The sequence below is a fragment of the Oryx dammah genome, unplaced genomic scaffold (genome assembly GCF_014754425.2).
Source record: "Oryx dammah isolate SB20612 unplaced genomic scaffold, SCBI_Odam_1.1 HiC_scaffold_10, whole genome shotgun sequence".
Lineage (NCBI taxonomy): Eukaryota > Metazoa > Chordata > Mammalia > Artiodactyla > Bovidae > Oryx > Oryx dammah.
In genome coordinates this window covers 61,550,186-61,576,767 of record NW_024070194.1, presented here as the reverse complement: position 1 = coordinate 61,576,767, position 26,582 = coordinate 61,550,186, and the positions used below count along the sequence as shown (strand labels likewise).

General features: G+C 39.7%; 1 protein-coding gene across 2 annotated transcripts in view; it reads left to right on the top strand.

Annotated features, from left to right (window-relative positions):
* Positions 1 to 17,510, top strand: part of PLXDC2 (plexin domain containing 2) — a 440,730-nt gene extending 423,220 nt beyond the window's left edge. For both annotated transcript variants that reach the window (XM_040248599.1, XM_040248598.1), the window contains exon 14: positions 6,620 to 17,510. In XM_040248599.1, coding sequence (XP_040104533.1) covers positions 6,620 to 6,736 — 117 coding nt within the window. In that variant the 3' untranslated portion in view covers positions 6,737 to 17,510. The remainder of the gene's footprint in view (positions 1 to 6,619) is intronic.
* The last annotated feature ends 9,072 nt before the right edge of the window (positions 17,511 to 26,582 follow it).

The following is a 26,582-nucleotide window of genomic DNA, read 5'->3' as shown; positions in this document are numbered from 1 at the left end:
AAGGGAACAGACCACTGGCAATTCATAATTTTAGGTTGGAAAAGAGACAACTGCAGGATAGTAAAACAACTTTCACATGAGGAAAAGCAACTAAAATAGGATGAGTAGAAACTGCAAAAAAAAAAAAAAAAAAGCAAAACACCCAGGTTTTGTATCACACAAGAGTTATTGCTTAGAATTCTTGGTCACACCAGAAGGCAGACAAATCCATTTGAGTTCTCTTTTTAAGAAAAAAGTAACCTACAATTTTTGAAGCAAAGAGACACAACCACAAATAGGAGTCATTTATTTTAATTAGATTGCAAGTTTGACTGTCCAGGGCCCACAGATTATATTGTGTTTTCCTGTGAATTTAGGGTTGCCAAATCATATACATGACACTTAGATAAATTTAAATTTCAAATAAACAATGAGTAATTTTTAGTATATGTCCCATGAAGTATAATTTAAAAATATTACTCATTGTTTATCTGCCATTCAAATTTAACCGATGGCCTATAGATCCATTTGCTAAAACTGGCAGCCCAGATTTATAAGTGAATATAACCTGTGTTGAATTAATATGCAACACAAAATAAGGAGATGAGAGAAATGATTCCCTTCCTCTGGACAGTCAAACGTAATCAAAGCCAAATGTGAAAAGGCTGACCCAGTCATACTGGAGTTCTCGTGAAGGTCTGCAGAGATCCGGGCAAAGTCAGAGTTCAATATTTTTTCTTCCACTCACCTTTAAAGAATGCTGATTGCAGAGAGCATAGCGAATCATTGTCCTTGCAATTCCCAACGTGCTGTGGACCAGCAACATCAGCATCATCTGGGACCTTGTTAGAAATGCAGTCCCAGACCTCTCCCGGGTCTGCCGAACCAGAATCTGCATTTTAACAGGATGCCTGGCGATTGTCTGCAAGGTGAGGAATGCAGATCCGGTTCGATAGTTTCCAAAACTCACAAGATCCCCCAGAGCTCAGGAAGTGTGTAAGCAGGGCTTGGTCCATCCTAATGAAAAGAGACCTTTACTCTGCGATCCTGTCTGGGCTTCAGGTAAAATTTCATTGGAACAAAGGGTCCATGGTTTAATTTTTTTTTTTTAATTAAAAAAGAAAAAAATTCTTTGAAAAAAGATCATCTAGTTCATTTCATTTTCCAAATGGGGAAACTAAGAAACAAAACACTCGACTGTGCCTGAATCCTGTGCTGGGAAGTGACAGGACCAAGATGCCGTCCATGCCTCAGAATCTCAGCCTCCTTCCACTTCTTCCTGTTTACTGAAAAAAGCACAAAATACTAGAAATCTCAGAACAACTGCTTGTCAAGCACCATCAAACACCACAGGTGTCTTCTAGCTGGGCCTGGAAGTTCAGAATTAGCCCCTTGTCTTTCACACTCACATCTAGTAACTGCCTTTCAAGGGTTCATCTAACACGTAAAAAGCACTCTCTGCTTTGCTCTCTGAGCTTGAAGACAGGTCTCCAGCTGCAGTTTTGTGTACACTGCTAACGGAGGGTGCCCTGCAGGTTTGTTTGTGGATATTTCAGCTAATTATCTCGCCACAGACCATTGAGACAGATCTGAATGACTGTTCAGTTAATAGTTCTGAAGGAGTAATTAGGGAGAATACCTGCCTGCATGGCCCGCCCTGTTGCAGACATATCAGCATGAACATTTACTTCTGAATGTGATGGATCGCATAAATAATTCTCAGAAATGAAATTAGAGAGCACCCACGCATTACACACAGTCATGTTGTAAGCCATGACATCCTGCATCTCTGTAATGAATTAACAGTACAGTCTGGTTTGAATTTTTCAATTTTCAGCATACATCCTGCTCTGTTAACAAGTGACCCTGTGGCCCCCATCAGTTTCTGTAACAATTTGAATTAGCCATTCTAAAAGAACACAGACTGGGACATGTTTAAGCCTCAAGAAAGAAGTATTAAATGCTGGATTGTGACCCATCCATCATATTTCATGTCAGAGCCAGACATGATGCCCAGGTTTCTAGATCCCATTTGTCTACTGGATAGATGCCTCATGGTATCTACCAAGCTTAAAGATAAGGTTGGTAGTCACCAACCTTACGATTGTTCTATGAGAACTAAACATTGAATCGTGAAAGTCAGAGAACTGACCCCTTGTTTTCATTTGTAAGGAAATTCTCTGAGCAACTGCAGATAGGAAAACAACTTCAGTTAGGACTAATTTATATAGATTTCAGTTTAGGGATCCTAAAAGCTAGTGGGGGAAGGTAGGAGGGACAACGATCAGAAGAACCATGACCCAGAGAAGTCTTTAAGTAACTTCTCCCCAGTGTTCAGTTATCTCAGGCAAGCAGGTATAAGGACCCTATAATTTTAGAGGACAGATCCCCAAATATCATTTTACAGATAAGGAAACAAAAGCCCAGAGAAATCAAGTGTTTTATTTAGGATCATTTAATTGATTTGTGATGTATGGAAGCATTCTAGAAAGGAAGCAGGATTTTGATAAGCTTATTACTCTGTGGCTTTTTTAGGGTTAAAATTAAGATATCAAGAACTGGTAAAAGAATGTAAAATCAGACCAGTTGCATGACAATTACTAGATTTCATTGTAAATTTTGACATAATATTATGGGAAATGCCCTCTCTTTGCATCTAGTCAAAAACTGTAGAAGTAAGTATAAATCTTTCAGTTTTGTACATATAAAATAGGAGTCGCGAATAATTTTGTAGTTAGATAACACCTATTCCAGAGAAGGCAATGGTAACCCACTCCAGTACTCTTGCCTGGAAAATCCCATGGACGGAGGAGCCTGGTGGGCTGCAATCCATGGGGTCGCTAAGAGCCGGGCACGACTGAGCGACTTCACTTTAACTTTTCACTTTCATGCATTGGAGAAGGAAATGGCAACCCACTCCAGTGTTCTTGCCTGGAGAATCTCAGGGTCAGAGAAGCCTGGTGGGCTGCCATCTCTGGGGTCGCACAGAGTTGGACATGACTGGGGTGACTTGGCAGCGGCAGCAGAAGCAACACCTATTCTATCTTGTTCATCTTTAGAATGCTTATTTAAAACCTAAATTAAGTCTTACCCCTATTTCCCTGAAGTTTTTATCTTCCATATGGAAACCATGTTTTACACTTTTCTTTGGTCATATGCCCTTCAAAATAGCATCTAGCACCATGTTAGACATTTCAGACATTTTTAGTAAATAATCTGCACATTCTCTTTGGATCAATAATTTCACTTCTGTAAGTTTATAAAAGGAACTAATCAGAAATATTACTTTGAGGTTAGCAGCAAAAATATTCACTGGAGCATTATTTATATTATCAAACAATCTGGAAAAAAATCTCAAAATCAAATTGACTGTATAACTCATATTGAGTTATATGTAGTATGCTTTTGCACTCACTAAAAGTAATTTTGTAGAGGAAGAGTTCATAAAATTTTTTTGTGTTCTTAATTGGAAATAAAGGAGTTCATAAAACAGTATCTGCTGTGATTTAGTGTTTCTAGAAATGAGTAATATACACAGATACTTGAACCAAATTATGTGTGGGCGGTGGAATCTCTAGTGATTTTAAATCTTGTTAGGGTGTTTTTTTCTCTAATGAGTAGTGGTAAGGTGAAAGAAATTTTTTTAAGGACGTGAAATTAATTCAGAAAATAAGTTTGTACTGTGTTAACAGTGGTAGCTTCAGTGTACTTTCTATTTTGAGAACCTCTGTGATGAGCTCACAAAGAACATGATAAACATTATTAATAATCCTGCAACCTTTTCACCTAAGACAGAGAATTAATTATTAACTTAGTTATTCTTAGAATTCTTAGTAATGCTTAGAATACTGAAGTTGTTGGTAATGTCATAGTTTAAGATTGAAATAAAAATAGAACTATGTTTACAAATTTCAGATAGGTTGTACACAAAGTAATGAATTTTAAGAGCTAATTTCTATAGTAGGGGAAATAACTTTGAAAGTTGGTAGCTCTCATTTTAAATCTTGGATCTGCCATTTACCAGCTTTTTAGGTTTGGGTGCAAGGTAAATTGTACACATTAAATAAGATCATGTATATAAATCACCTTCTAAAAGCATGAAATATGATTAATTATGTTTAATAAAATGTAACTTTCCCAGGCGTCATCATCAACATTTTCATCAGTGGTGTTCCTTTTTATTTCTTTAATTACATAAGTTTGGCATTGTGTAGGTTTAAGGCATACAACGTGTTACTTTGATACATTTATATATTGTAATATGGTTGCTGTTGTAATGATCTTTATTACATTGCATGCTTATAGTACAATATTATTTAATACTCATCACAAGTGTATACCCTTAAGTACCATCAATCTTATCTCCCCATCCTCTATTACCTGGTAACCACTGCTTGCTTTTTTCTTAGGTCTGACTTCTTTAGATTCCACAGATAAGTGATATCACACAGTTCTGGTCTCTCTCTGTCTGACTTACCTCACTTAGCATCATATGTTCAAGGTCCATCCATGCTGTCACAAATGGCAGGATATCCTCTTTTCTCATGACAGAATAATATTCCATTGTGTATCCATACTGCATCTTTTTTTATCCATTCCTCCATGGATGTGCACCTGGGATGCTTCCATATCTTGGCTATTGTGAATAATGCTGCCATAAACATAGGAAGATGGATATCTCATCAGACTTCTGTTTTCATTTCTTTTAGGTATATACCAGAAGTGGAATTGCTGGATCATGTAGTAGATTCATTTTTAAGTTTTTGAGGAATTTCCTGATTGTTCTGCATAGTCTTTGAACCAATCTACATTCCCACCTATAGTGTCTAAGTTTCCCTTTCCATCACGTTCTCACCAATACCTGCCATTTCTTGTCTTCTTGATGATAATCAGCACTCCTTTCTAATGGTCACCTGTAACACAATGTCTTTATGGCCTGAGTGGTAAATCACTCAGGCCATAGGGCTCTACTTGCCTGCTGGACCCATGGGCCAAGTGGGCCTTGTAAGGTAGAGCTTCAGAACAGACTTAGTGGTGCCGCTTGACTCCAAGAAACACAAGGGCAGCTGTGCGCTAAGGAGCCCAGCTGCGAAGTAACTGAAACCAGAGTGGGGGCTATAAAGGCTGAGCACACTGAGGACTTCCCTGGTGGTCAGCGGTTAAGACTCTGCACCTCTAGTGCAGAGGGCTCGGGTTTGATCTCTTGTCAGGAAACTAAGATCCCACATTCTGGGAATTTTTTTTTAAAGGTGCAACCAGGGATTTTTTTTTAAAGAATGAATGAGAATATTGGCATTTTCCCACAACAGGAGTGACCATAAATTACAGTGTCCATCTCTCTAGAAACATTTAGTATATTTCCATTGATGATGATTTTTAGTTCCAACAAAGACACTAAATTACTATTTAGCCCTCTTAGTTTTACCTTCTTTTTTAGGAAAATAAAGATAATTCAGTTTCACTTACATAATGGGACTTAACCAGCTAATAAATATAAAGCATTCTGACCACATAATGTTATAGAGACAGTACTAATATTATTAACAGGCAAGATGCAATTACCATGATTGGTATTTTTCCAGAAGGTAGAGCTAATACTCATTCCTACCTGATGGAAAAACTCTTACAGCCATTAATCATGACAGTAGAATGTAATTGGCCAATCTAGAAAGCTGCCAAATGCCAATATACCTACACTGATATTTAACATTTTTCTCATTAAAATTCTTAGGTAGAAATAAACTTCCTTTAATATTTATTGGTTTATTTACTCCAAAATAACAGGTACTCTGATAAATGGAATAGTAGTTTCTGGTAACACTGTGGCTGAGAAATGCCTTTTAGTGTCTTCTGCTGCTGTAACTTAATAATTCATTTCATCACTTCTGTTTGTAAATCACAAAAGGTTTGTTTGATGAACAAAGGGTTAGGGAGAAGTGTCAATACAAGTAACCTGTATTTTAAGACCATTGTCTTTATGTGCAGTTATTTACATGGGTTTGAGATTATTCACAACCTCTGATGTTGGGTTCAGTTTTCAGGGCATGACATCTGTTCATTTTAAAACACAAAAAGCCATCTAAGAATTAAATTAATTCTTAAGATATTAAGGTGATTGATCTTTTAGTTTGGTTTTTGCTAGGAAGTCTAAGCACCAAATTTGAAGCACACTTCTAATAACTGTGTAGAATTTTATGGTCTTAGGTTTTTTGAGAGAATTAATAAATGAAGTAATATCATTATTGACTTCTAAAGAAGAGAAGGTGTCCATGGTTATATATTAAGAAAATTTGTTTTTCATGACTGTTCATTTTTGCTTAGTTATATCTGGACACTTAATGGAGTCTTTTAGACATAAATATGCATAAAGCATAAACCATGTCTTTGAGAAACTCTCAATCCTTTGGGGGGTAGCTTTGGCCAAGGGACTGTTGTTACCTGGGAGGTGCTAGTAGTGCTATAATAGAGAGGCAAACAGGGTGCTCTGGGCATGTATAGTTTCAACTGTGGTGGTAATGAGATCATTTAATATGTTGCTACGTTTAATTCAGAAGTTCATCTGAAATAGTTGGCAAATATACTTTTCTCATGATGTGACCATCATCACGCTGTTCACTCCTTTTGCTTTTTTCTGTTTCAGAGACGCCCAAGCAGATGGCCAGCAATGAAGTTCCGAAGAGGTTCTGGCCATCCTGCCTATGCTGAAGTTGAACCAGTTGGAGAGAAAGAAGGTTTTATCGTATCAGAGCAGTGCTAAAATTTCTAGGACAGAACAGCACCAGTGCTGGCTTACAGGTGTTAAGACTAAAAATTTGCCTATACCTTTAAGACAAACACACACCCACACCCACACCCACACCCACACACACACACACACACACACACACACAGGAGCCCTAAGCTGCTCTAGCCAGAAGGAGATTTCTGGACAAGCCCAGCCCAGAAAGGGTTAAAACAATTTTTTTAAACTTATAGAGGATACCAGTTACCACTGAACATAGAATTCCCTAGTGGAATGACCTCTATAGTTCACTCAGCACATCTCCTGTGGACTTATCAGAAATATGACAAGATTACAATGCTGTTGGCTTAAGGTGCAGGGTGCAAAGGGATCGAGAAAAAAATAATAATAATAAAGCTTTAGTTCACAAGGGATCTATACCTTTGGTTCAAATATTCTTCTCTGATAACTGTGTTGCAAAGCCTGAACCCATTCACTCAAAAGAACAGTGACAAATATTTCCAGTTTGCTGAGAAAAGTAGCTGATGCAGGGGCCCAAACAAACACAAAAGAAGAGATTTTGTGTCTTCCCACCAGACACATGGCTGAAGGATTTTGTTTTGCTGCTCTAGACCCACCCGTTCCAACCAGTTGGCTACTTTACAGGATGAATCTTTTATCTTTCCAGTTCCGACTTTGCCTCCCTCTTCCTGGATGCCTTCTGTGTAAGCAGTGACAGGATCGTAGCCTTTTGGCTAAGCATGAGGACAGAGGGAGGGACAAACGAGGCTTCTGGTTCCCCCCACCTCAGAGTAAAACATCTGATTGGTTTTCAGAAGCATCGCCTCCACCTCCCAACTGTGAAGTCCTGTGAAGCCACAGTTGTTCTTGGCTGAAGGAAACAGAAGGACACAGTACCATGAGTTCCTTAATTGTTTTTGAAGCAAAAATGTTAAGGGATTCTAAGCATATGAGCTTTTTGGTGTTTTGGTTTTTTTTTTAACTTTTTGCTGTTTCAGTCTGAGAGGCCCATTTCATTGTCGATTCCTATCTAAGAAGCCATTCGAGTCAGCATATCCCTGGTGAGAAAAAGAGCGAAAGAACCCTGCTGAATCATACAGTAATTTTCTTTAAAGCACATAGTAGTTACATAAATATATATATATAAATATATTTTTGTTTATAACTAACACAAGGCAGGCTCTTGTGACTCAGAGTGCATTTTGTCATCGAGACAAAACAAATGCGAGATGCATTACTGCATACTTCCATAGAGTTGTAAAATAATCCTTAATATTAGAATATTTTTATGTCACTTAGCGGAAGTGGTTCAACTGGTTGCAGCACCGATCGTTTTTCCTGCCTGTTGGAGCCGCTCTCCCATTCATATCAACCCCTTCCCTTCCTGGCAAAATAAAGCAGATACAAAAAGCTCCTTAGATGGATCTGTTGTTTGCCCTGAAATCACAGTCCAGATTTTGAACCATCCCTGTGAGTGAAGACAGGAAAGGCACCCTCCACCCCCAGAGGAGGAAAGTGGTTAATATATATACTGAGCTCCTAAAGTTTGAATTCAGGTACTATGTGTACAATTTCATGAACATCTCGACCCATGAAACTTACATCTTGTGCCAAGAAGTTGTTGGTTCTCATAAGGTACCCATGTCCAACATTTGCAGATTCAGGTATCAAGAAGCAGAGCTGTCTCATAAGTAGCACTTTACTACCAACTCAGCATCTGTACACAGTGTCTACATCAAATGACATCAGTCCACTAAGAGCGTATCACATATTATCCTCACAACCGTCTGATGTAAACTCGTGCCATTTTCCATCAAGTATATTTTGCTTTACATTTTAAAGTACCGGATGAGGGTATTAATTTTTCCCCTAACCTGCTTAGACAATAATTGCAAAAACAAAAAAATTGACAAGCAAGGTGATTGAAGGGTGTGATGACTGCTATAGCTCTCTGCTATAGCTACGTTCAGTTGCTATGAAATAAACCAATTTATTTCTTGTGGAGTAGGTTTGGTCGGTTAGCAATTACCAAATGACTTGCCAATATAACTGGTGCAACGGGTATTCTACAAAGGCATAAGGAACACATAGACGATTCCTTCTAGGATAAGTTGATGCTTCTTTCACTTGCTTTTGTGTTAGGCGTGGCTGCCAATACCACTGATTGACAGTTATATAAATCCTGCATATATATACAAACATATATCCAATACCTTTCTCAATTCTTTGAAGTAGTGGTGTAATTTCTATCCCTTTCAAAGTTCATCTTCCACTTTTGATTTTTTAAAAAAATGCCAATTTTGTAAAATAACCTAAAACTCTCTGAATTGTCCAGTGTACAAGAGCACCCAGTAAGTGAAAGTGAAAAGGCTGCTGAAGAATGGGAAAACTTCCCAGCCAAATCAGGAGTTAAAGGTAGTGAGATGTTTCTGTTGTTGATGAATCTTTTAGAGGTAAGGGAAAAGGCTGACTGAATCCTTTTTTTTTTTTTTTTCATGAAACTTTCATTCAACTCTGTACCTCTGGTTTGTTCTTGGTGCCCATTTACTGCAAAGGAAGAGCAGACATTCACAGAGTTTCTGGAAATTCAGAATGTACTCTGGTGCTTTGAACTTTTCATATGTTATGTATTAGAAAGGATGCATCTGCATGTTATTTCATATACTATGAACTCGGTAAAAGGAGAATAAAAGCAAAGGAACGTATACAAAGTTCTAAAGAAATCAGATAAATGGTGCTATAGAGGAAGTTAGTTATTTCATCTTAATTATTTGTGAAAACATTTAGTGAATAGATAAAGGATTCCCAGATGGCTCAGACAGTAAGAAGTGGCCTGTGGTGCAGGAGACCCAGGTTCAATCCCTGGGTTGGGAGTAGAATGACTACCCACTCCAGAATTCTTGCCTGGAGAATCCCATGGACAGAGAAGCCTGGCAGGCTACAGTCCATGGGGTTGCAGAGATGGGCACACTTTTGCTTGTCAAAGGTATTAAAAGTCAAGAAAAATATCTTAAGCCAATGAGGTGAAACTGGCCATAGCGTTGATTTGTTTATGAAAAGTTTGAAATTCAACATGTACTAACAAATAGAAAGTTAAATAATAAAATGCAATTTACCTCCAATTATTATTTTAATTTGGGATGTCTAACTCATTGGTGAAGAACCCACCTGCCAGTGCAGGAGACAGGGTTCAATCCTTGGGTCAGAAAGACTCCCTGAAGAAGGAAGTGGCAACTCACTCCCGTATGCTTGCCTGGGAAATTCCACGGACAGAGAAGCCTGGTGGGCTATAGTCTGTGTGGTCCCAAAGATTCAGAAGCAACTTAGTAACTGAGAACATACAGATGGGGCAGTCTCACAGGAAGCTTCTAGGATGTGCTGTCCAATATATACACTAGCCAAATTGAATGATTTAAATTAACTAAAATTAAGTAAAAATTCAGTTCTTCAGTCACTCTAGCCATATTTCAAGGCCCCAAAAGTCATGTGGGGATTGTGGCTTCCATACTAGACAGTACAGAACACTCCTGTCTTTGCAGAAAATTCTATTAACTCTGCTGTAGAAGTCTTTCCTTTTCGGTGGCTCAAACAGTAAAGAATCTGCCTGCAATGCAGGAGACCCAGGTTCAATCCCTGGGTTGGGAAGAGCCCCTGGAGAAGGGAATGGCTGCCCACCACTCCAATATTCTTGCCTGGAGAATTCCATGGACAGAGGAGCCTGGCAGGCTACAGTCCATTGGATCACAAAGAGTCAGACACGATTGAATGACTAACACTTTCACTTTCTTCCTGGAGAAAAGGAGGAGGAGAAATAAAGAGACTTGATAGTTCCTGGGCCTGTTTTTCTCTCAGAGAGGCAGCTTAAAATAATGAAAAGAATCCCCGCTGACACAGTTTTGAGTTTCCACTATGTCCTCAGGAAAATCACTTTTACCACTAGAAGTTTCCATTTGCAAGTTGGGAAAATAAAAATATTTCTGTCCTGTCTTCCTTGCAAGATTATTATTATGTAGATTGACCAAATACAGACTTTTAAAACCTTATGTCAACTGAGCCCAAAGAAGGGGCTTCCCTGGTGGCCTAGACAGTAAAGAATCCACCCGCAATGCAGAAGACCTAGGTTTGATCCCTGGGTCAGGAAGATCCAGTGGAGGAGGAAATGGCAACACACTCCAGTACTCTTGCCTTGGAAATCCCTTGGACAGAGGAGCCTGGTGGTCTACAGTCCACGGGATTGCAGAGTTGGACACAACAGAACAACTAAGCACTCATGTACAACCCATATAAAGCACATCTCTTGGCCCAGTACCAGCACGAACTTGTATTCTGAGGGAAAAAAGTCCATCCATCCTAAAAGCATTCAAAGACAATCAAATCAGTACAGTTCTTGAGGAAATGCCAAAGGAACATACACTCAAGAATTGCTTCACTTCCTTTTCCCCATATTAATAATCTCTCTTATGTTCCCCCTGAATGACATCAGCCACAACCATCCTTTCTCTCAAAGTCCTTGGGCGCATCCTTCATCTGGCTCAGTTCTTTATTGTGTAATGTCCCTGAGCTTCTCCAGTTTTTTCTGATTTCCCAGTTAACTCTTCACAACAAAGAGAAACCCAGGAGCTGACCAGCAGGCTTCTCTTTAGAAGAGAGTACCTCAAACAAATAATTTCAAATATGCATTTTCTCCCTGTAACACAAATGTAAGGGCCTGACACATTAAAATATAACAGTAGGTGGAACTTAATTTTAAATGTAAAAATTTGCAAATGCAAACTACATGAAAAGAATAAAATTAAATTTTGTCATAGTCAGGTAATACATATTCTCAGATTAGTGTGATTTCTTAGTTTTGGCAAGAAGGAAAATTCTTATGTTATTTCCTCATTCTGAGGGAGTACAAGTTTGGCAATGCCCTAGTGTCTATTGCCCAGGGCAATAAGAAAAAGTTTTTCTGGAACTCATGCCTTGATTCAAGACACTTCCATGATAAGAAATTAATATTTAAGATTATCTGAAAAATAGATGCTGCGGTTAAGGCTCTTTCCTCCTGTGAATTGTTATTTTGCTTTGTATTTCTTCAGGCATTTTTTAGATATTTTATTAAGATGTATTTTATTAATTTCCAGAGATTGCTCTTGCTTTTACTTTCCCAGCCTCCAGTTTTCGGCATTATCATCTATATGCCCGAATCATGGAAGGTCATCTAATCCAACCTCTTCATTTACAGATCAGAAAATTGAGGCCCAGAGAGATATAGTCATGTGCCCAGCATCAGAAGTGGGCCTTGAACTTAAAACTCCTGACTACTGATTTTTGTTCCAATTCTCTTTGCCTACACCCTCTCCAGCAGTATTTAAAGCCAGTCATGCAGCTTCAAGAATACTGGAGTGGGTTGCCATTCCCTTCTCCAGGGAATCTTCCCGACCCAGAGATTGAACCCAGGTCCCCTGCATTGCAGGCAGATTCTTAACCTTCTGAGCCATTAGGAAAGCCCTTAGAAGGCACTGTCTGCCTAAAAGCAACTTTTATTTGCTATCCTGACTCTCTCCTCTGTCCTAGAATAGAGAACATTGGACCAACCTTCCTCCATCAAGTGGTTGTCCTAAGAATGGTACCAGTAGTTCCAGTTCTGGTTATTGTGAGGTCTTATCTGGTTTTACATGCCTCTACCTATGGCCATCTAAGTTGGCAATACTATCTTGTGTCACTTAAAATTGCTCTGCCTTTGCTTCATTTCTTCCCAGAGGTACCTGAAAACTAGTCATCTAGTTTTTCATAGCAGATTTTCTTACTGAATTATCACAATTTTTATTTGCTTTTAAACTAGTGGAGCCTAAGAAGCTCTTTGGAGCAAATGTTATGAGGGCAGTGGCATTACATACTACATACTCCTATTTCGTTTTGTTCGTAAAGCACTTTACATTTTACAGGGCACTTTGATTTATTTCTTCATTTGTTCATTCATTCAACCATCCAGTTCACTTAAATAGTTATTGAGCACCTACTGGAACCAAGTTCCTGTGCTAGGTCTTGTGATATACAGTGATAGATACAAACAATAAGAGATCAGACATGTCCACTGATCATTGTAATAGGGTAAAATCTTCAAACACAGCTTTGCAAATTGATCGGCTCACTATTACTCTATCCAATTTCCAGTTCTAATTTCTATTCTACTAAGATAGGGAATTCTCAAGTACTTGTCTGAGGAACATTTCTGAAATATGATACATCATTGCCCATCTCTGCTGTTTGCTCAATTTCAAAAGATGTGTTAATTTCACTTATGAGAAGAAAAGTCTTTTTAGCTCATTTGAATTCTTCCTGATTAGATGTAATAATAGTTCACTATCTTATTCTCCTATTTCTACTGTGGCTTTGTGATTTATCAATGCCATCTTTTCAAGGGCTTCCAGAAGTATCCGTAGATCAACGAAGCATTTGCACTTTAGGTATATGTGGGTGGTTGTCATTCATTAGGTTGTCTCAGGTTTTCTCAACCTCAGCCCTATTGACATTTGGGGTCCCATAATTCACAGCTGGGGATGCACTTGCCTTGCAGAGTGTTTGCCAGCTTACCAAGTTCCCATTGACTACATGCTGGTAGCTCACACACACACACACACACACACACACACACACACACATACATACACACACACACACATATCTCAGCTGTGACAATGAAAGATGTCTCCAGACATTGCCAAGTATCCCCTGGGATGAGATTGGGCAAACTACTGAATTATCTAATGAACAAAATATATCAGGAGAAAAAAAGAAATGTTTCTCTTTTTCTTGGCACTTAATCTTCATTATAAATAGGTTTTTTTCAATTAATAATAAGACTTGGCATTGTAAACTCTTTGCATGAGAAGGGACCGTAAAAGTCTCTAGGTAAAAGTCACTAGTTCAATCACAACCGAACATCATCTTTTTCTATTTCATCATCTCCTAGTTTTACAGATATATTGAGAGATCCGAAGATTTTTTGTTTATCTGTGGAACTTGGGGATTTACTTTCTCATAGCAAGAGATAAGGCTGTTTGGTGGTTTTGCTTTGCCCTGAAATAGCTGCCACAGGGGTGTTTGCCTCAGTGGGGGAGTTGGTGTCACACAGCTTCAGTATCTCAGAGACTTCAAGGAGTTTTCTTCTGGGTATTTCACACACCTGCAAATCTTGCTCCATCATCTTTGCTTTCAAAATGTGCATAGAAGTTGATGTTTGGTATGTCCAATTTTAAGTATATCTACATGAACTATTTTTGTCTTAAGTTTTCTATTTCTGATATTGATTTCTTTTTATTGTCCCTCTTTGGGGAAAAAAAATATTGGACTGTCCCAAATAATTGCAAGTTGGAGATGTCTGAGTTGTACTATCTAAACCTATCAAGCCAAAGTTCCTGCTGATTCAGTGTGCCTTATGTCAGTTTTCCTGTAGGATCAGTGATTTCCTGTAAACAACCCTGTGTTCGTACTTGCATCTGTGCTGCACCGATTGGAAAAGTTGGTGGCGTTATGAGACAACCCCTTAAGAATATCTTACAAATAACAACAAACCTCCAACTGGAGTATCAGGTCTTCCTCTACTCCTTTGCTAAAAGACCAACCCAGACTTTGGAAGCATTCTTCATTGTTTACTACAAGTTGCTAATTTACATTCATAATTGAAAGCTTTGATTATAATATCCAAGGCTATGGACTATTGACAAGAACACCCAGAGAGACCTTTCCCAACCAAGACCATCACAGAAATCAGAAAACTCCAACCTAGGAGATCCTCAAGTGTGTGTATGAATTCCTTCTTTACCACTGTCATATCAGACGCTATGGTGATACTTAAGGTTTTGACAAAGATTTTCCAGTTTCAACTTAAATTTCAGTGCATGTGCCTAATTATTGCCTGCCTGACATGTATTTTAAATCATCCAATGCCCATTGCTCTCACAATGATTATTGCAAAGCAGTAAGATGATAATTGCTCAAGTAAAATTACCTAAATTCTTGAATCAATTCTCCATAACAGATTTTTAGAACACATCATCATTGGCTTCTCAGTGTTCATTCTTATTAATTTCCAGATCACTGTCCACACTGAAAGAGTCTATGTTACTTTAAATCCAGGATAAAAGATTCACTAATGCAAAACATGTGCTTTTGCTCATCTTTTTCTAATTTCTAAGATTTATTAACATTTGAAAATTGCTTTTTTAAAAAAGCCTCTCCTAAGGAGATAAGGTAAAAAGATTTAACTTGGCAGATAGTAATATATTCATTTTTATTTCAGTTGAAAAACCTCAGTGACTTCTGTCAATGCCACTGGAGTGTTGTTTTCTTTTTTTTTTTTATAAAAGTGGTCTCTCCCATCCCTAGCATTACTATTCATGACCAAATATCACTTACTTTCATACAATCGTAAACCTTTGGTGCCTATCAAATAGATACATAGCATGAAGCTAATTTTAGACATTTCCTATACGAGAAGAAGTCTAGAAATGGGTGGATGGGGGATGATTCATGGAAAAATAAAGATCAAAATATGCCTTCAAGTGTAATTTTCAACTTCTTTAGAGCAATGTGCAAATACATATTCAGTAAAGATCAGCTCAAATTTAAGGCATCCAGACTTTGAGACACTGGGTCACAGATCCCGCCAGTTATGCCAAGAAACACGTGACATCCAGAAGGCAGAGGTGGCCCCATTTTAGCTAAAACTCATCTGTACCTCTTCTATGGCACCAATGCTAAATTCATAAGGCTTTTTCCCTAGGGAATGGGATTACTTGAGTAAGTAATGACCAAAAAGACACTTTTCACTTATTGCCCTCTGACTTACAAGACATAACCATGTACTTTGATTCCCTTATACCAAAGAACATGCAACATCCAACCACACATAGACAATAAAAATACTTTTCCTGAGGAAAGGGTACAATATTCTACAGACCCAGATCTAGATCTCTGTGAAGTTTGAGCATCTTGGGACCCAGTCTCCATACTCATGTCTAGACATTGTGGTCATGCCTAAGCAACCATTGTAAAACTAGTCTGAACAAAAATATACTCCGTGTCATATTTTTAGAGGGAAATAAAAATTCAAAGTGTCTTCTTTGGCTACTCTGTAAGTGGCTACTCTGAAAATACCATCAAGTGAAATCAGAGCTCCCTTTGCTAAAAAATGTTAAGATCATTTTAGGGAAATAAGTTTCTTGAGACACAAACATTTTGTGTTTATTGGAACTAAATCTCAGGGCTGTAGCTGAGATGAGGGAAGTCTTTTCATTGGTCGGTCAAAACAAATCTCTCATTTGCCTCATTTGAGGCATTTGAACAGTGCCTGGGAAGAACATTATTTTCAGGGGAAAAAAGAAACAGGCTTTTTTTTTTTTTTGCATGCCAGCTGGGATCATGGTAACTTCCAATGCCAGGAATTTACTACTGTTTCTGGTAATTCGGCTTGTAGTCATCTGAAATGTTGAAGCGTGAAAGGAGGAGAAACTGGGCACCCCGGGAGAGGAGGACTGTCTGTGTTTCATGCCAGTTGCACCAGCACACAGGATATTTGTAAATGCATTTCAAAGTGGATATCATTGTAGCCTTTGTCAGAATCACAAAGCTCACTATGGAGCTGCTGAGAACACTGAGGAGAAATTCTGATCCTCTACACACAGGGTTGCCCTGGTGGCTCAGTGGTAAAGAATCTGCCTGGCAATGCAGAAGACACAGGTTCGACCCCTGAGTTGGGAAGATCCCTGGAGAAGGAAATGGCAACCGACTCCAGTATTCTTGCCTGGGAAATCCCATGGACAGAGAAGCCTGGCAGGCTATAGTCTATGGGGTCGCCAAGAGTCAGACACAGCTTAGTGATTAAATACCACCACCCAGTCAAGCCCCAACAAAAGGAAAGGTGATGGGTAAGGCTGTCACAGTTTTTGAGTTTGTTTCTCTTTTCCACAGCCCTGGACTTCAAATCAAGGACATGTCTGTCAGGTGAAGGTTAATTTTGCTGAGGTTTTTTCCAAAACTTCATTTAATCCTTGGAAAAGTGAGCATTTTGAATTTATTCCAATCCTCCAGGCAACATTCCTACTTCTTTTGCCATGTCAATGAGACACTGGAGATCGCATTTTTTCATAGTCAAATCATATTCAAATACTTCCTCGATGACCTCGTGCTTGACATACCTGAACCTGCAAATGTAAAAATGATTGTATCTGAATTTGCACTGATGGTATATGATAGCGGAAGACCTTACTGGAATCCCCTGTTTAAATTCAGTAATTTGGATGCTACATACTTCTGCAATCTTGATTATTTTCACTGTAAGATTAATTACCTAAGTTTGAATGTATTTCCTTACAGTCTATTCATTTGCCATCTATCTCTTACCTGGGGATCATTATGATTGCAATAATTCATTGAAGTTTTCCTCAGCTTCTTAAACCAATTTTTCTGCATTTCTTTTGCTTACAGTATGTGGAAAATCTGATTTGTTTGTTTTTCCTAGTAATCATTTTGTAAGAAAGCGCAGTGTATCAACTGCCATGGTGACCCAATTCATCTTTTAAGGTCTGGAAGCTGGTTGTGACCAAATCGCCATATGTCTTCTCTCTGTCAATTGCTATTGTCGGAATTAAATCGTTTATTTTTTATTTTTCACTTTCAGTTGGAGTCAACATATTTGGGAATTTTTAGAAGGGGGAGAAGGGAGCAATTTGTGTAATACTGCTGTCATATTTGACTACATATTAAAAACAATAAATGATCATTTTGTTTTAATTTCTTAAAATAGTTTTACTTATTTATTGACTGCGCTGGTTCTACATTGCCGTGAGGGCGTTTCTCTAGTTGCACAGAGTGGGGGTCACTCTCCAGGTGGGGTGCACAGGCCTAGTGCCGTGGCTTCTGTTGTTGCAGAGCACAGGTTCAATAGTTGCAGTACACGGGCTTTGTTGCTCCGTGGCATATGGGATCTTCTCACACCAGGGATCAAACCTGTGTATCTTACATTGGCAGGCAGATTCTTTACCGTGGAGCCACCAGGGAAGCCCTGTTTTAATTTCTTAAATGTGTTTACCCTTGTCTTTCAAGGTATTTTTGTTCCTTTCCACCATTAGCTTTTGAAACATTTTCCCTATTGTGGAAGAAAATCTGAGTGCAGTGTCCAGAGCTGTAGGCTAGTGAAAGGATAGAAAATCCTTTTGTTTCTTTTTTTTTTAACATTTTATTTTATATTGGAGTATAGCCCATTAACACTGTTGTGATAGCTTCCAGTGGACAGCAAGGGGATTCAGCCATTCATATACATGCATCCATTCTCCCCCAGACTGCCCTCCCATCCAGGCTGCCATTGAACTCAACATTGAGTAGAGTTCCCTGTGCTATACAGTAGGTGCTTCTTGGTTATCCATTTTAGATATAGCAGTGTGTACATGTGGATTCCCCACTCCCTAACTATCCCTTTCCCCCATCCTTCCCCCACCACCAGCAGCCATAAGTTCATTCTCTAAGTCTGTGAGTCTGCTTATGTTTTGTACATAAGTTCATTTGTATCATTTTTTTTTAGATTCCATATATAAAAGATGTCATACAACATTTCTCCTTCTTTATCTGACTTCACTCAGTATGACAATCTCTGGGTCCATCCATATTGCTGCAAATGGCTTCACATCATTCTTTTTAATGGCTGAGTAATGTTCCAGTGTATATATGGACCACATCTTATTTATCCATTCCTCTGTCGATGGATATTTAGGTTGCTTCCATGTCTTAGCTATTGTGAATAGTGCTGTAATGAACACTGGAGTGTGTATGTCCTTTTGGACCAGTTTTTGTTTCTAAACAAGCCCTAGTGTAGGACTCATACCAACTAGAGTGAACTGTAGAAAACAGAGGACCTGGAATGTCTAGGTGGAGACTTGGTTGAGTCCTCCTGGACCAGATGGGTGGGAGGATCTGAGCAGCCAGTATGAAATAAAAATACCCTCAAACTGGAATAAATCATGGGGCTGCAGTTCAGCTCCTGCCTCTGACACTAGTTTGGTTCACAAACTCCCATGACCTTCCAAAGAAATTACTGAAGGTTCTCCCTGATTCCATCCCCTTTTCCCTAACTGGAAATGTTCTTACCCCTTTGTTAGCTAATTAAAGTAGAATGTCTGAAGTGAGATGCTTTGAGTTCCAAATATCCTTTCTCTTTTTTGATCTATCACTCTCAGGCTATTCTTATATCAACACCAAGTATGCCCAAGCCTGAACTTGGGCCAGGAAGCAAGTGCCAGAAGCTAGAATTCCAGTCAGTGGCGCTGGTTGAAAAATTATTCTGTGCAACTCAATAGTGATTTTCTTTTTAAATCTTTACCTCTGTATGGATCTTTTGGACAGTGTTGATTAAACTTCGAAATCACGTAGTAAATTTGGAACTACCATTTTAAATGGTGTAAATTGCTTCCTGATGCCTAAAGGGAAAATGTATTAATGTAAATCATGCAACTTTCCCTAACAGTAAAAAACATTAAGGCCAGTGCTTTGAAAAATCATTTAATGTGTGCCATCTCTTTAATAACGCAGTGGAAATATTAAAGAAAAGATGGTAATGACAATCATAAAACTTTTAAATTAGCTGTAGATCTGTCTCCTATAAACTCAAGTCTTCTCACAGGTCCTCTATTCCAAACCACTGTTTTCAGAATCAGAGCTTTATGACATGCAGTCAGGAATTTTTTTTTTTCCCACTCAGTTTATTTTAACTAAAATTTATTGAATGTCTAACCTCTGCTAACACTGGTGGCTTGGATGGTAACAAATCTATTTACAATGCAGGAAACTCAGGTTTGATCCCTACGTTGGGAAGATTCCCTGGAAACAGGAATGACTACCCACTCCAGTATTCTGACCTGGAGAATTCCACAGACAGAGGAGCCTGGCGGGCTATAATCCATGAGGTTGCAAAGAGTCAGACATGACTGAGCACCTTTATATACATACATACCCCGTGCTATGCAGGGTGCTTGACTACAGGGCTACACAAAGAAAGATGAAACCTTGTTTTCAACTAGCCTGTAGTGTAATAGATGAGAGACACCTTTAAACAAACACAGCAGATCAAGGATAACAGGCACAGGATAGAAATATTAACACGGTTATACAGTTAAGTTGCAGAGGAGGGGAAAGTCAATTCTATATAGAAGACATCAGGAGAGCTTTCATGGAAAAAGTGATATTTGAATGTAATCTTGGCAGGCAAGTAGGCCTTCAGCAGGGGACAACAGAGGCAGCCCAAGGATGGGATCGTTGTTGTTGTTGTTCAGTTGCTCAGTCATGTCCAGCTCTTTGCGACCCCATGGACTGCAGCACACCAGGCTTCACTAATCTTCACCATCTCCTGAAGCTTGTTCAAACTCATGTCCATTGAGTCAGTGATGCCATCCAACCATCTCCTCCTCCGTCGTCCCCTTCTCTTCCTGCCTTCAATCTTTCCCAGCATCAGGGTCTTTTGCAGTGAGTCGGCTCTTCACATCAGGTGGCTAAAGAACTGGAGCTTCAGCTCCAATACTTCAGGATGAGGTGGCTAGGAGCAAATGGACTGGCCAAAGAGGAGAAACAACAAGAGGATGGCTGGAGGGTAAAGGCCTTGATGACATCCACAGACAGGCCTTCAGAGTATAACTTGAAAGCAGTAGATACACTAGAAAGTTAAGCAGAGGAGCCATAAAAACAAGACCATTTCAGAAAGATGACCCGGTAGGCCAAGTAATGGATGAGTCACAGGGGAGAAATCTGGAGACCACCTGGAGATAACTGTTCTAGTCTGGCTGCTGTTCCATGACTACTCTTCCTTCTTAGTTCTCAGATCTGGCCTCTATGTGGTCAGTCCCTTTAATAAAATCTGATGTCAATCAATTGCTTGTCTGGACGCATGCCAAGGTCCTAGCCAAGTGAGACCCTTTGTCTCCACCAGGAAGGTTCTTTTTCTGCTTGGATTCTCGCATTCAATAATGAAACTGAAGCTGACGCTGGAACATCCCAAACTTTATTCAGTGGTCAACGAATAGACAAGTAGGAACTCAGTTTGCAAACCAACTTCTCAACCAGATTGGGGCTGAGATGCAATATATATAGGAGAGTCAAGGTAAAAAAGAAAGAATTAAGTAAAGAGAGGGAAGAATGAATGTTTGTGACATATCCGAGGATAGGGGTGTGGTTTGGATGAGAAATTGAGGCAACGCTCCATTTCAGGACTAAGAAATATCTCACAATGGGAAGAGAATAAGACCCACTTAGATGATGGAGAGAAAATAAGACTTGCAGAGAGAATGGGTTCTTCCAGTTGTTGTCGTAGCAACCATCAACTATCTTGGCACTGGTGGGTGTGTCACTTAGCATGTTAACGTATTACAATGAGTGTAGAATGAGTCTCAAGGTCTACGGGAGGTCAGGTCCTCCACTATCTTGGCCCAACTGTTTCCAAGCAGTTCTTCTTTTTCATCTGGCAGCTACCTCCTTTTGTAGTTGAATCTGATACTCAGATAAGGGCAGTTAGTGTCCACTTGAAGGAGAGGTTGGGGCATGATTCTAGGGTAACAGCCCCATGGCATGGGAGAAATTCCTCCTCCTCTGTAAGCACCCCTTACAGCAAATTATACATTCCCTTTTCCCAAAGTAAGAGCACAACACAGTCTGACAGAGTGTAGTGAAATCAGGTAGACCAGGCCAGGTTTATCCATCTCTTCTACTTCTTCTACAAGAGCTCTTTATTCATCTCCTAAAAATCCCAGGACAACCCAGACAATCAAGACCTCCTGACTTGCCTCCATGATGGGGACAAAATAGGAAAATGAGACATATCATCAATTTCTTCCCTGTCAATATAGACGTGACTTTTTTTAACATTTATTTTTATTCATTTATTTGACTGTGTCAGGTCTCAGTTGTGAGAGGATTTCAATGCAAACCACCTCTGGATTGTTTGTGGGTATATTGATGTATTTCAGAGCTCTCCAAGGAAGCAGATAAACTCCTGAGTTAGTCATCAGGGAAATCAAGGAGATGCCAGTTGTGAGGCCAGTTGGCTCCCTGAACCTGATTCTGTGTTTAAAGATTTTAAAGATCATGCATGTCCTTGCAGGTCAAGTGTGTTCTTTTTTTCCCATTGGTGTAGAGTTGCTTTAAAATGCTGTGTTAGTTTCTACTCTACAGCATAGTGAATCAGCTATATGTATACATATATCCCATCTCTTTTGGATTTCCTTCCCATTTAGGTCACCACAGAGCACTGAGTAGAGTTTCCTATGCTATACAGTAGGTTCTCATTAATTATCTAATTTATGTTGTTGTTGTCGTTTAGTTGCTAAGTCAAGTCCGACTCTTTTGCGACCCCATGGACTCTGGCCCACCAGGCTCCTCTGTCCATGGGATTTTCCAGGCAAGAATACTGGAGTGGGTTGCTATTTCCCTTTCTAGGAGATCTTCCCAACCCAAGGATCGAACCTGTGTCTCCTGCATTTCCAGGCGGATTCTTTACCACTGAGCCACCAGGGATATACATATCTACAGTGTATTTATGTCAATCCCAATCTCCCAATTCATCTCCCTATTCCCCCCCGCCTTTTCTCATGAGGAAGTAAAGCTTGTGCCTTGAGGATCTAAGGAGCCAATAGAAGCACGGAAACCTACAGTTTTGTGACATTCCTTACACCTCCATCTCCTCTGGGGTATAGCGTGTCTCTAGGCAGAGCCAACGGGAGTGTGGAAATAGAGAAAAGAGATGACTGCAGACAGGACATTACTGCCTCTTTCCCTGATCCGAGTAGATGGCGTGGCAAGAAATGTCATCCACACGTCTGCTTCTCCAAGTCTAAACATAGGGCAATTATAGTTTTTGGAAATTTCAAAAATGTGTCAAAGAGAGAAAATCAATGAGACTCCCATCACATTTGCAACTCTAGGTCATGCAGTAACCCCAGCCTCCACCTATTGATGGACTTATTATTTTCTGTGAGTTGTTATCATTTTAAAGACACACTGAAATGCACTTGGCCTCCCCGAGTAAATACACTTCACAAATGCCAGCACCTCTTGATAAATGTTAATTGACCCCTTTTTAATGTGCATTCCTCTTATTGGCTGCAATAAACTTTACTCAGTGTCTTTGAACTTCTCCCAGACAGTCTCCTGACATTTTTTTTTTTTTTTGGTGAACTTTAACAAACATTTTGGGGTTGCAGGGTAACACTGGGCTATTTTTCTCCCAGATTTCTTTGTACAGTTGCAATTTAGATTTCCTTCCAAAAGGATTCATTGTGATGTGAGCCTTGATAGAGTGTGAAGCGAATTTCTCTTGCTGCAGTTTGGCTCTAAGCCTGGAGGATGGCACGCATAAATTACTCTAAATGCCATAGAACCTTGCATCTTATTTCCTTGTATAACATTTCAAATTGTCCTCAGGGTTCCCCAAAGTGAGACACAGATCAAGCATGGCCAGAAAGAGATAGGTGCTTTGCTAAAAAATAAAAAAATCCCTTTTGTAAAATGGTGTCCTTTGGGATTTAATTAGATGTCATTTTAGCAAGGAAATGAATGTTTGAACAAGACCAGATCTCAATGGGTTAAAGTAGCAAAGCCAATAGGAAAGGAGCACATGGTTAGAGAAGAAGTGAAAACCAGAGCATGAATATCACACGAGGGTCCCCAGCAGCCAGGCTGGAAGAGGGGCAGTGCATGAGGAAGAGGGGAAGTCATGTGGATTCCCTGTTGTTTTTCTTTATGCCCTGATATGAGGTTTTATTTGAGGCATCGAGGTGGGAGTTCATTGACTTCAGCCAGATTGCTGCAGTCAGTTTGATTTCCTTGATAGAAAACGACAACTGATAACTGACCTGGCAGTCATGGCTCAGAGGCACTGAAAACAACAGTTCATGCTAAAACAGGAAGGAAGGTCCACTGGTGATTGCTTTTTGCCCTTCTGATAAATGTCAGACCAGGATCCCCCAGAAGCCGAAGGCTTATGGGCAGGCATGGGCTCTCAAGTTCACATATATCAGTTTCCTGAGCTCAGTTTTCTCTCTCCCCCAATACTTTGAGCTATTAGGCCATCTGACACCTACATACCCTATGTACGTAGCACTGAAGGGTACAAACTCTGTGACATTGCCCAACTGACCTTTCAAAGCTCGATTTCATCATCTATAATCCCACTCGTCAAATAGTACCTCCTTCCTAGGATGATTATGACAAATAAACTAAAATATTGTGTTAAATTTACAATGTCCAATAAAAGTTATGTTATTGTGTTGCCTATGAAGGATGCATTGATTTGGCTACAAATCAATGTGTTTTCTTAGTCCTTAAGAAGACAAAGGTAAGGCAAAGTAGCAGGCGGCAGCAATTATCTGCAAGAGCAGATAGGAAAACAAGCAGCTCAAATTGGAAACTGTTTTTCATTCTCGCTGCAAGTCTCCTTTTCCTCCCCACTGTATATCTTGGTCTTACCCTCTCCTCTTTCTGAGAGATTTATCAGAGTGAAAAGGAGGGAGCTTTAAACCTAAGTGATGAAAAATTTAAAAATCAAATTTTAAAAAGTTTAAATAATTTAATTAAATAAAAAATTAAACACAAGCCCTTCCTTGGTAGTCCAGTGGCTAAGACTCTATGCTCTCAAAGAAGGGGGCCCAGGTTTGATCCCTGGTCAGGGAACTAGTCCCATATGCCACAATTAAGACCCAGCACAGCCAAATAAATAAATAACATTAAAAAAACACACACAATGATAGCACTATATGTTATTAATGTTTGGTTATAGAATGTAAAGAGCTCCCCACTCTTTTTTGACTTTGTTCATTTGTTTATGAATTCACAGAAAAATCAAGTAAGGCTTCTGAGTGTTATTTTAATGCAGTTCACCTGTACAAATAGCACCACTGCTGAGGAGGCAACTCATAGGAGACACCTCTGAAATATGAGTGTACGTGAGTCACTCAGTCATGTCCAACTCTTTGCGACCTCATGGACTATAGTCTGCCAGGCTCCTCTGTCCATGGGATTCTCCAGACCAGAATACTGGAGTGGGTTGCCATTACCTTCTCCAAGGGACCTTCCCGACCCAGGGATTGAACCTGAGTCTCCTGCTTTGCAGGCAGATTCTTTGCCATCTGAGCCACCAGGAAACAGGAGGCTCCTCCGGATCCAGCAAACAAATCATCAGCATACCCCCCAACTCAAGTCCCGGTTTTCCTTTTGCTGTACATTTTTTCTTTTGAGGATTCATTCTATGAATGTTTGCTGATCATCTTCCAGGAGCCAAATAGTGTTTTATGTGCTGGAAATTTAACACTTTATTTTTTTCATAAATACTGTTTTTCTTATGCCAGACACTGAAATAAACATATTAAATTTTAATGTTAACATTTGATATGAAATTATTGAATTCTGTTATTACCCCCTCCTAACAGCTGCTCTATCTATCTCCATGTGCCATAGACTGAATGTTCATGTCCCCCCAAAATTCATGTCCCCCTAAAATTCGTGTCCCCCCAAAATTAAGGTTGAAATTTAATCACTACTATGATGGTATTAGGAGGTGGGGCCTTGTGGAAGGGACTATTTTGGAGCATGAAGCCTTCTGAGTGTGACCAGTGCCGTTATAAAAGAGACCCCAGCACTTCCCTGGTGGCTCAGTGGTAAAGAAACCACCTGTCAATGCAGGAGATGCAGGTTTGATCCCTGGGAGGGGAAGAAACCCTGGAGAAGGAAATGCAATTTACTCCAGTATTCTTACCTGGGAAATCCCATGGACAGAGGAGCCTGGTGGGCTACAGTCCATGGGGTGGCAAAAGAGCTGGACACAACATATTGACTAAACAAAAACACAACAACATAAGAGACCCCAGTGAGTATTCCCTGGAGTCTAATTCCCTGCCATGGCCTCAGGTTCAATTCCTGGTGGGGAATTAAGATCTCACAAACCACATGGCATGGCCAAAAAAAAAAAAAAAAAGACCCAGAGAGCTCTCTGACCCTTTTTTCTAAGTTAGGTCACAGTGAGAAGATATCTATGGAGGAATGGATTTTCACCATACATCTGCTAGAACCTTCACCTTGAACTTCCCAGCCTCCAGAATATAAGAAATAAAGCTCTGTGGCTTATAAAGCCACCCAGTCTATGGTATTTTGCCATAGCAACCTGAATGAAAACCCCAGGTCACAGGAGAGGAAGTGGAGGAAATCAGTGCTTGAGCAACTGGTCCACAGGCCCCTAGACAGTGAGAGGCAGAGACCAGGTGCACGCCTTGGGGCTGTGCTCGTGGTCACTGCTCTGGGCTGCTTTTCAAACAAAACAGTGACCAAAATAACAGAAATCCCTTGCCCTCTGTATACATATTCTAACGAGGTGAAAAAGACAAATGAAACAGTTATCTAAATAATATCCATTAAAATAAGTTATAAAATAGGCACTATGTAGAAAAATAAAACAGAAAAGAGAAATCAGGAGACTTGGAGAAGAGGGCTTCTAATTTTAAGAGGGCAATCAGAGAAGGTAACCTTGGAGTATTGACCTGAGCGTTTCCAGGGAAAATGCAAGTCCAAAGCCACACAGAAGAGGAAACATTCCTGGCAGGTTCAAGAACAGCAAGGACATCAGAGCGTCTGATGCAGAATGATTCAAGGGAGAGAAACAGAAGGAGGTCAGAGAGAAGGCAAGGCCAGGTGTGATCCCAAGTGAGATGGAAACCAACGGAGAGTCCTGAGCTGTCTGATGACACGACCTGACTTCCGACTGGGAATGATGACTCTGGCTTCTGGGTGGGACTGCGGCAGGGTGGAAACAGAAAGAGCATGTCAGAAGGCTGGTGTGGTCTGTGGA